Here is a 12178-nt window from a genome sequence, read left to right on the forward strand (position 1 = left end):
GTCTGGGGCACGGAAAATTCCTCTTGGGGAAGAAAGGCCTTGGTGAGTATATTATGAACCCCGAAAGACCGATCCGCCGTGAGTAGAACTTCCGCGTTACGGCGTGATAAAATTGTTGATAGAGACCCTGTGGGCCATCAGGAATTAGAGTTATATCTTTGTTCACTGTTGCTTAAGTGCTCTACAAAAACAACAAACAAAGATATAATGCTAATTCATGATGGCTTACAGGGTCTCTAGCAAAAACTTCATCACGCCATAACGCTGAAGTTCGACTCACGGCGCATCTGTCCTTCGGGGTTTTTAATATACACACCAAGGGCTTTTATCTCCAAAGGAATTATCTCTACCCCAAAACATTTGTGCTCACAGTGTAATTTAAGCAATAGTGGGAGGCAGTAGGAGTCTATCCTTTGTCGAAAAGTTGTTCCACCTAAAATTTTGAAAGGACCCTAATTATTCCATTTTAATTAAGACTATTTTATGGTGGAGGGTATAAAAAGTTCGGCCCGGCCGAACTTAACGACTTTTTACTTGTTTTGTAATAGGTTTGTCCGGTTACACATGAACAGAATTGAATAAAATCCTTTATCCCATTTGGGTGTGTTGTTTGAACATGCAGGCAATTATCTAGTGTAGACCTCCCCGAGTATAAAATTCTATCGTTGAATTCAAAGTTTTTGTTCGGGAGGTGTTAGAATGTCCCCAAAGATCGAATATAGTACAATACGATACTACCCTGTTTCCTTATTTATTAAAAAAAAAAACATTTTTGCTCATATTAAAACAGCGTTCAACCCTTTATTATAAAAAAGTACGAAAATCATACTCTTTAAGGATGACGTTAATTCACGTGTACCTTTCCAAAACAAATCTTCAACTTTTTAGACAAACCTCAACTGTCTTGTTGTTATTCACTTTTAAAAATTACAAAAATGTAACGATAATCGTGACTCCCATAGAAATATTCGGATATGTTCTGAGACACACTTCACCTCTCACTTCACGCCTCAAGCATTTTCATCACCCCCATTTACTCCTATTTTTTGCGAATTTCTTGGGGCTAAGATTTACTAGGGTATTTAAAAAGAAGAGTACACCTTAGTCCGTCCAAAAAGTACTCGAAAAATAATCGTAAATGTGGTGAACAAAATGCTTGAATCGAGAAGTGAAGTGTGGCTCAGAACATACCCGATTATCCATATTCTGTTAAAGCAATGACGGACGTACCATTATTTTCCTCAAAGTCGAGACACGCAAACAAAAACCACCTTCTCTGATAAGCGACCACAAACACACGTTTTTTTTTTGGCTTCTCTTCTAACAGGTATCTGTGTGTTTGTTTTCTTCATTTCGTCTACTAACATAGATGGGCAAAATTGCTCTTAAATAGAATTTAAGGGAAAATTAGAACGGGGTTTTTGTTAAAATGTCTTTGCTTTTTTAATAATTTTTAAACACAGACGGTATCTTAACAAGTCCAAAAAACTATTATATTTAAAACAAATTTGTGAAATTACCGGTAAATGTTTATTTATGTTGTAACAACGAAAAAGAGAAACAAAACATAGCAACGCTGGCGTGCAAGAAAGCCCATCTATGTCTACTAATGATAACATGTTTTTTTTTCAGTTTGCAAAAACAACAACCCACTTTAATGTCTAAACCAAGTTTGAGGTTATGTTGTCTAGGCGGAGAAAGAAATTTGCAAAGAAAACTACAAGAAAATGCATATTATGAAGAATGCATAAAAATAGGTTATCTTCTCGCCTTAACCTAAATCTTTTCTATATCAAGAATAACAACAACACGTTTTGCGTCGTCTTCGCGTTGAGTGGAAAGGTAAAAAGTTCAACAAATCTGTAAAATTTAACATACCACATTTTTCATGGCGTTGACACACGATGACCACACACACAGACACTAAATAAGAAAATGACTCATCAAAAGTTAATTGTTTTTTCTTTTTCTTTATTTAATTTTTTTCGCAAAATGCAATGTTCCTTCAATATTTTTCTTGAATTACAATTTGTTTTGCCAATTCGAACTCAAATTTACGATAGTCCATGCTTTCAAAGCCAAGTGCATATGGAAGTGTTGCTGTGGCAGCCCATGGCATACACAACTACACATTCCAGCAATATGTTGACGACCCCTTTTTCCTCCATAAGATATGAAAGTTTTTGTGGTTTTTGTTGTCCATATTGTTACTTGTTATAAATACATAATTTTATTATAGTTTTTTATCTTAAATAACTTTCTTGTTTTACATGTAAATTGAGTCTTATATTTTTTTCTTCTTCTTTTCTTTAAACAAATCTCTTAAAATCAAAATGTTAAAGTTAGCAAACAAACAATTGTATCCAAAGAAAACATGGTCGTCCGGTTGGTTGATTGGTTGGCGTACTTAAATTATTAATAGTATAATATAAAATTGAAACTATAATTTAATGCGACTGTATAAAAAAAGAGATGTGATAGGCTGGCTGGCTGAATTCTAGTTGTTGAATCTTTCTTTTTTAGCACTTCTCTTCTTCCAAACCGTGTTTGAAGAACATCAATACGGGCACACTTTCGCCATCAATGTCGCGGTATTCGCACAAAGCAACCATACCATCGCAGTCCATTGATTCACCGGTGAAGAATTGCAAATCCTTGAAGCGGCCCAAAATGTCTTTCATGACTTTGTTCATGTTGGTCTTGAAGACATCGACTTGATCGGGGGATTTCTCTTCCAATTTAGCCAAGACCTTCTTCATGTAGTCCTTCAAGTAGATGGTGTAGCTTTTCTTGTCGCCGAAGGCAAAGCATTCTTGTAAACGGTGATTCATGACAACATCGACACCAGTTTCAACGGTTGTTTCGGTGCCTTCGTCAGCTTCTTCGGCCGATGGATTGAAGCCCTCAATTTTGATATCGCCCTCGGCGCGGGAGACTACCTTGCCGTACACTTCATACATGACTTCGTCAATCAATTTCATTTTGTAGGTGTCAGCGAACATTTCGTCACCGGTGATGATATCCTTGTAGATTCTCATGTTGATGTGTTGGGTTTCTTTGTTTCAATTAAAAGGTAGAAAAATAAAAATTCGTTTAGGTCGCACACCGAGAGGACAAAAATGTGGGAGATCCGGACCGACGTTTGCCACGCGCAAAATTCAACAGCGAAAAGAAAGTAAAATGCCTCCACATGCTTGAAAAAATGGCGAATGCTTGAACGATTTGTGGAGAGTGTTGCCAACTATATTTACAAAAAGGTAGTAGATGAGTAGATAAAATGGAGAAATTGGAGAGAAAAAATTAACTGGAAATGGCTAATTTGTAGGGTTTATTAATTGGAAACAATTTGCAAGTATATTATTAGAGGCATTTCATTTTGACATCAGTACTTTGTTTTAATTAATCGAGTTAAGATTTTTGCATAATACAACTGTGCATTTTGCCAGCCGCAAAACTCTCCACGAATGGTCATCAAGCATATTTGTAATAGATTAACAATGAAAAAGTGTTGCCTACGTGTTATCGTGGCACAATAAACAGGTTAAATGCATCAGTGAATAAATTAAACAAAATTTTAAATGTCAAAATTTCATTTCACACAATAACAGAATAATTTGCGAAGATTCTCAATATCAAACAGTTAAATCTAGGAGTTTAATGTTACTTAATTTTCTTGGACGGTGTCTGTTAAAGCTTGTTTCTTTTTAAACTGTGGCATTTTGCCTTTCATAACCAATAAAAACAAGTTTAATATTTAATTCATGGTTTAATAAGAAAGGTTAGCCAAAGCTTTATGTCAATTTAAATTTTTTCATTCGAGTATGCCTAAAACTTCAAAACAATATAAACAAACTGTGTATGTATGTGTGGTGTTTGAATAATATGCCAAACAATTTTAAAAACAATCGAATTCAATGATTTTTAAAATTGTTTTTAAACCATTTGTATGGAAGAAATTGGTGAGATTTGCATTGAAACAATCGGTTTATCATATTCACAACTCGATTATGTGGAGAAAACTTAACTCTTCATTCATTTTTCGCTTTTTTTATAAAATGCTCAAAAAATGCATTGTAAACAAACCCACTTGTTGCTTTTATTTTGAAGTTTTAGGAATTCAAGAAAAACAAGGGTTCTATAGATTTTTTCATTTAAATCTACCTCTTTACTTATACCATGATTTAATTCAAATGCAAGTTTAAATACAAAAATAGCTCTGTTCCTTTACGTGCAAGAATCTTCAAGTTTTACAGCATTTTACTTGAAAAGCGTTCCCTTAAGGCCTGCGTACATAAGCTGCCTTGCCTGATTGCCTTGCTTTCCTGCTTCATTTTTTGACATAATAAAAATAAAAGAATAAAGAAGGCCGAGGAAATTCCGAACTGGGTTGCCCTTTTCTTTTTTATTCTTTTATCAGAAGTAAGCAAGGAAAGCAGGCAAGGCAGCTTATGTACGCAGGCCTTTACACCATACAATTCATCATGGTAGAACAAAGAAGGTAGAGTAAATACTACAACAAATACAACTCTACAACAACCACATCGGAATTTGTTTTTGTTTGTAATGTTAGTGCCACCGGTAAATGTAAACAGAACAAGGAAATGTCTATAAATTATTGGAATTTATAAAACAAATTTGTCGAAATCGCACTAGGGGAACCTAGCTAAACATGACTCCAACAAAAATTAAACATTTTTGGATTCCTCCAATAAAACTAATAAAACAACTCCTTCTGTATATCAATTTATTATGCTTTTTATCACAATTTTACATTTGACTTTTTATTTTTTGTTTTCCGATTGTTTTTGTTTTATTTTTTTCTTTTCCGACTTCTTGTTTGTTTTACAATTTAACTTTTTATTTTGTCCTTTCTGATTGTTGTTGTTTTTTCTTCTTTTCCGACTTCTTGTTTGTTTTCCTTTTGTGTGTATTCATCATTGAATCTTTTTCCTACGTAGTTATCCCTGACAATTAAATGTCAAATTTACAATTTAGTCGTGTTCCTTTACGTGCCTGAGGTTACCAGTTTTTACCACTTTTTACCCGCAAAGTGTTCCCTTAATTTCAAAAGCATACAATTTATATGATAGCAGTTCACCCCTTTTACCATTTCTTGCCACTGTTACCATTTTTAAAAGTAAAGGAACAGACCATTTTCAAGTTTCTACACAGCCAAATTTGTGTAGTAGAAAATTGCAGAAGAGAACTCAATTCAGCGTCATATTTGTTCAAAGAGAACTGCAAGTTTTGCTACTTTTTTGTGTTCAGGAACGCATTTTTAGCACAAACTTGAAAAAAAAGTACTAAATAGTACCAATTTGCAGGTTCTGGAACACAACTATTATTTCTTCGCAAATACAGGCATAAAACGCGTAAGGGAGGAAAAAAGATACACTTTTTGGAGAAATGCGCCAAACATAAGTATCTGCAAGTATCCCAACAATGCGTAACACAAATGTACTTTCAACTTCTTGTATGCATGTATTCTAGGAGGTAAATAAATGTCATAGATTTTAGTGGTTTTATTCCAGAATATAAATAAACATGTCATTCGCATCCACGTAATAGCTCGGCAAGGCGTAAAGGCCTGCGTACATAAGCTGCCTTGCCTGCTTACCTTGCTTACTTCTGATAAAAGAATAAAAGAGAAAAAGGGCAACCCAGTTCGAAATTTGCTCGGTCTTCTTTATTCTTTTTCTTTTATTATGTCAAAAATGAAGCAGGAAAGCAAGGCAACCAGGCAAAGAAGCTTATGTACGCAGGCCTTTATATGTTTGAAGTGGGCAGGACAGTGTAATCAGAATCATTGGTCAAAAGTGAAGTGAATTGTATTCTTATGCATGTACAGATCAAGAAATTTTAAACACCGCAATAAAACTAAGAATTAATTTTGCCATTGAAATATTGAGATCTGAAATTTGACATGACTTAAGCCCCTACAATGATGTACGTGGATCCACGTCATTTAAGTTTATATATTCACCATGATACAAGGTAACCTCATGCTCACAACACACAGAGTTGTATTCGCTTTGCCGTCCCTTCATTGACAAAATGATTTTGACAAACTTTGTATGTATATGTTAAAACACACATGCATATGTCAATTACATTTACATTTTCAATTATTTACAAATTTTCAATATAAATTTGTCATTTGGAGTCGATTATCCCAGTTCGTCCGTCCGACTGCAAGATAACTCTCGAACGGATCAGCCGATGTGGTCCACATTTTGGTCATTGTAATATAATGTTCAAACTTTGATCAATTACGAGGATGATCCATATCAGTCCACTTTTTCCGGCACAACCCCTAAAAAAATTCAATATTTTTCGCTGATATGGTGCGTACGGGTAAGGAACCAGTTTGCACATCGTAATATTTCTTCTTGGCATAGATGATAGACTGTACCGGTCTCATCCCTTAGGTGTCTCCCACACAAAATGTTTGGCATAAGTGCAGTTTGGACGCACTTTTTGGAACGTCGTGATATCTTTTGCAGCATGCAGGATTTTTTCTTGAGATAATGGCCCAAAATCTTCCAAACGTACAATTCAAATGTTCGAGGATGGACTAGAAATTGTTCCCAAAAGTATTCCTTGTGATCCCGTTTACAGCAATATAATTAGGGTTATTTTGAACGAAAATTCCCCGTGAGTTTTTCGCTTTCTGCCTTAAGTTGTAACGACAGAAAGGCAAAACTCGCGGGAAACTTTTGTACTTTTGTTCAGAATAACCCCCAATGTGTTTCTTGGTCAAGTCCATATTGGCCCAAAAGCATTAAAATGTCAATAAATGAAAGGAGTGAACGACAGTATCAGCCTTTGCACATTGTAATATTTCTCTCAAACATGGGCCTTGCTTGCTTCCTCATATAATCACCAAAACCTCAATAAATCCTACGGTAACCCAACAAAATGGCTGTTTGAAACGAAAACTATTGAGAGAACATCCAGTTTCAAGATGGACTACGGCGTTTAATTAATAATAATTAATTTAATACAAACTTCATAACTTGTTAATGTATATATTTGTGTTATTTATTATACATATATTATTTTTACGCATGGAAATGTCCAATGTAGATGATATGTATTATCGCATCATTGATGTTTATCAATAAAATAAAGTCCCAATTTACATTGGGCGAGTTTACTTGCGGCAATTGTCATTTTGTAGGAGAGAGAGGTGAGGCATATGGTAACCCTTTGCCTCTCAGCACCCTCTCTCACCAACAAACTGACAATTGCCGCAAGTATACTCGCCTAATGTAAATTGGGACAAATGGAAAGTATTCATGGCCAGTGTTGCCGTTCGAAAATTTTTTTTCGGCCCAAAATTTTCCTAAAAACGGCCCAAAACGACCTAAAACGGCCCAACATTAAAAATTAAAACAAAAATATATATTTCTCATAGATACCTTTTATTGCTTTTAGAAAAATCGAAAAAAAGATATTGTCTATTTTTACGTAAAGGTGCATGGTAGAACAAATACAAGGTAAAGTTAATACTACAACAAATACAACTCGAACAACAACCACAAAGGAATTTGTTTTTGTTTGTAACGTTACTGTCAGTTGTATTTGTAAACAAAACAAGGAAATGTCTATAAATTATTGGAATTTAAAAAACTAATAATTTTTCACATTTGGTTGAATATTTTGGAAAACATGAATGAAAATTCGTTACATTTTCAATTTTTATGGTTCCACATCATTCCACTAAATGCATAAATTCTCGCAGAAAGTAGAATTCTTGCAGAAAAGTTTGGGGTCGCTGGAAATTCATAGAAAAAGGAGAAGCTGTTTCAATGTTTTGTTTTAGAAATCAAAGAAGCACATGTTTATTAGGGCTTTAATTTTTTTAAATTTTAACAAAATACCTCACATATTAACGAACGTTGTATCGCCTCTACAAGCGGGGATTTATGCTTACGGCTTATCGTTCGAACTTGGAGGAGGTTACATGTCATTGATATGAAGAAGTCTTTCTGGGAAATGGTTTTTTCCAAATGATATATATTTTTTTTTTTTTCAAAAAATATATGTCCTTAATGTACATCGAAATAGAAATAAATGTATAAAATGTCATATGAAATTTGACACTAACAGTACAACCCAGTTCAGTCAGCTGGGTATTGCTGCTACCTTTTCCTGTTCTACCATGGTAAAGGTGGTATGTCGCAAAAAATTGACTGAGATATAATGATTGGAAGGCAACAATTTATTGTGATTTGAATGTAGCATATAAACTTTAAGTGCATGCTTCTCGAAACTGTGTTTTTGAAGTCGGTCCAAACGATAGCTCTAAAACGAATTGACCGATCTTCATATGACCTTATTATATTATTCATGTGAGCTCATTAAATACATAAAACGCTTGACTTTAAGCGAGGCAGATTAAAAAAATTATTTTGCCCAATTTTTTAACAAAAACAGTAAAATTTTTTTCGGTAATGTGGAAATTTTTTGTTAAGAATATTTTTTTTAAATTTTTTTTTATGAAGTTCCTAAAGCGCTTACGAAAATATACTATGATCGGCCCATCCGTTTTCGAGCTATCGTTGGCACCACAAAACGATTTTACATAAAGAAGCACAAGAATATGCACTATTTTGATGTGTTCTTTGAGATGAAAAAATTATAGTTTCATCGAGTCTTACCCCCAGTTTTTGTAAAAAATTTTATTGTTCTCACACGAATTGTCAAATTTTGTAGATCAATTTACTCGCTTTAGCGCAAATGTAGAGCGCTGATTTTTAAATGAGGAATTCTTAGCGATATATGGAACGGGTATACGAAAAATTAGGTATATATGTCTTTAGGGGACTGAGCTATGGATGCCTAAATTATTACGAATATAGACGAACGAACAAAAATATGTTACAAAAACAGGGGGTTAGCAAATTCCAATCTGTTACTATTAAATCGGGGTCACATTCTACAAGTCTGGGAAAATGTAATACCTTGTTCATATTAGACAAAACTTCGTTTGAGGTTACCTTATATGGAGTTATTGTATTTAGTAGCCCATATTACATCCTTTCTTTTACTATTGGATGAATTTGAAAACGCAAAAAAAAAAAACCATTTTCATGCATTAAAAGTGTAATTTTCACACTAAACGTTAATAAAAAGAAAGTTCTCCTTCAATTTTAATCATTAAGTTCAACTTTAAGTTAGCCGAAACGCTATAAATCTGTACGCAAAATCCAAACTATAACAAAAGAAGAGTTGTAATAAAGGGGGGTATTTGGGTATAGGATAAACCTGAACTATCTGCTTGAAATTCATTTTTAAGGTTGTTAATTATAGGTAAAATATATGCCAAAAATAAAAAAAAAAAAAACTATAACTTGACATGATTCCGTTGCCACCAATTTATTATGAACTTTTTTTATTTATGAAAACAATGCATGAATCTTTACCAAATACTTAAGTATCACGAAAAATATATTTGAAAACTCGGGTAACTAAAAGTTAAAAGTGACAATTAAACTACTAGGAGGACCTTCTTGGCATTAATGGCCTGTTTCACTAAGACGATTCGAGTAAAAATTCGTTCGAACTACTACCAAATTTCTGTTTTTATACCCTCAGCATTTATGCTAACGAGGGTATATCGGCCTTTTGGAAGAAAATTTACTTCTGTTGAAACTTAGTTTCATGGAGCAAAACCGGTCCCCAACTTCCGGTACTTCTCCCCAATATGTAAAAAATGTCACTAAAATGTTAGGACGATATCACTTGAATGGTGCAACCAATTTGGTCCAAACTTTGGATCTCCTAATATTTTGTCAAAATTTAGTTTAACTTCTAAAATGGCCCATATCGGTCCTCCCTAAGGGTACCTCCCCCACAAAATTTCAACATTTGTGTTAATTCCTTATCCACATTTTTTCGGCAAGTTCAAATGTTGAAAAAGGGCCACAAAATTCTGAAGAGACGCTAAATACATTCTATATACCTCTGTCTGCAAAGCCGACTGGCACTTTTTTACTTGTTTGAAATATATTTGAATTGTTTTTATTTCCAATCAAACAAATATAACCTACAACAACAGGAGTTTGGTAGTAATTCGAACGAATTTGAATTCGAATCGTCTTAGAGAAACAGGCCAAAAGTTCTTATGTGAAAATTATATTTTTAATGCCACCAAATTGCTTTATTTTACAAATCCATACAATAGTAAAAGTAAGCATGTAGTAATAGCCCAAAGGCTAATATTTGATATTTTATAAAATATTGTTTAAAATTATTAGCATGAAAACGCCCAAAAAGGATTTGGGCCGCCCATGGGCCTAAAATTAAAAATTATTTTTTATTCGGCCCAAATTTGGGCCGAAATGCCCAAAACGGCAACACTGTTCATGGCTACAACATTTTTGGTCTGTTCCAGAACTGCAAGAATCTACTAGTTTTTACTATTTTTTCCGATAACATAAGGAAAAAAATGTTATCGTAGTAAAAAATAGTAGCTTCTTGCAGGTTCTGGAACAGAGCATTTATTTATTTTTTTGCTAGGAGAAAACAACTTTCGGAGGTATGGACCCCTAAATGACACAATATTTATGCTGTTTATTTTCAATTTAATTATGGAAGTGTTGTTAGCACATTTAGGTTAACCGCTCCGTTTATTGTATTTGTGTTAGCTATTTCCCAGCCAGCATTTTTTGAAAATTTTAATCAAATTCGAGTCTTTTTTGATACTACTGCACGATTAAAAAGCTGGAATATGAGCTCATTTTCTGATCATAAATGACTCCTTTGTCGGGAGGAAAACGTAACCTCAGGCGACTCTTCTAAACAAATCACAAATGAGTCTTCCTCTGCATTAGTTTCGAGTCATTTTTGCCCATTTTCTGATGGTATATAAAGTCTTTTTCGAGTCGTATTTCAATCATTTATTGGTGATTTGTTGATTAATTTGGGACTCTTTTTCGAGTCTTTTTAGAGTCATGTTAATAATCGTTTATGAGTCTTTAGGGAGTCATTTATGAGTCTTTTATTAGACGAAATAAATTAAAATAATTTTTTTTATTCTTTTTTGTTTCTTTCCTATGTTTTTTGTCTTTTCTGCTTTCTTATTTCTTCTAATTATCCTTTAAGTTGCGCGGTGGTTAGTATACTGCTTCTTCATTTTACTTGGCAAAACCTGAACATGTGTTGTGTTTGTCTATACTTTTAATATTATACGTTACATTTATATCAAAGTTTTGTAGAAAGTGTATATGAGAATTATTTACAACCAAACAAAAGTAAAACAAAACCATCAGTTTTTAATCACCTAACTGTTCAAAAAATGATCAGAAGATACATAATTATAATCACTTTTCAAACAGCTGCATGGCCCTTTTTTGATTAAGCATTTTGCAATCTTCATGATGATCAAAATGTGACAATAAATAACGAAAAAGTAGTCACATTTTAAACGCCTCAATTATTTATTTATGATTGCTACACATTTGTTGTTGTATTTTAAATTGAACACTTTTTAATCTTACAGGGAGTCACTTTCGAGTCCCTTTCTGATCATACAAGCGACTCACTCAGTTTTTGATCACCAAAAGGACTCTAAAAAGACTCCGCAATGTGATTTTTGGAAAAGCAATCATCCAAATGCTAGCTGGGTTTGGGTTGAGGAAGGTTGGATGTCTTCGTTAAGGCAAACGACTGCAAATTCGGCAGATGACAAAACGACTAACATGGCCACCAGGAGCCAATTTCAACATGATCCGCTTGTCAACACCCTCATTGGTTAGTTCCGCCACCACGGACACGGGGAATTCAGCAATGTTTCACCTGTAACAATCATCACACATTTAATGCATAAATATAAACCCATTAATCTTCGCTCCAACCCAATTACTTACCGGCTTGTTCGCTGTGAGCATAAGGTTGACGCTTGTTACGGCACATCAATTGGTTGTTGTTATAGCAACCCAAATACATGTGTTCGTTGATGTATTATTTCAGTTAACAGGTTCTGGTTCCTCTGTTCCAGACTCAAAAATTCTGTAACCAGGACCACAAACAGTCATAACCATAAACAAATGCAGCGTATATTGTGTCTCAATCCACATGCCATGCATCGTCCGGAACAGTGTAATGTTTTCCTTTCAGCTGGCTTTCGGCGTTCTTCTGCTGCGATGGATATTTCACAACTTTCTTTCACACA

The 12178-nt window shown here is 34.1% G+C and overlaps 1 protein-coding gene across 1 annotated transcript; it reads right to left on the reverse strand.

The window, feature by feature from the left end:
• Positions 1 to 1950: 1950 nt before the first annotated feature.
• On the reverse strand, positions 1951 to 3211 carry Tctp (translationally controlled tumor protein). The gene has a single exon (XM_073969369.1). The coding sequence runs from the start codon at positions 3036 to 3038 to the stop codon at positions 2520 to 2522; it is 519 nt and encodes a 172-aa protein (XP_073825470.1). The 5' UTR covers positions 3039 to 3211; the 3' UTR covers positions 1951 to 2519.
• Between the last annotated feature and the right edge of the window lie 8967 nt (positions 3212 to 12178).

This window comes from Musca autumnalis, unplaced genomic scaffold (genome assembly GCF_047663935.1).
Source record: "Musca autumnalis isolate F117 unplaced genomic scaffold, ASM4766393v1 scaffold_1, whole genome shotgun sequence".
NCBI classification, from domain to species: domain Eukaryota; kingdom Metazoa; phylum Arthropoda; class Insecta; order Diptera; family Muscidae; genus Musca; species Musca autumnalis.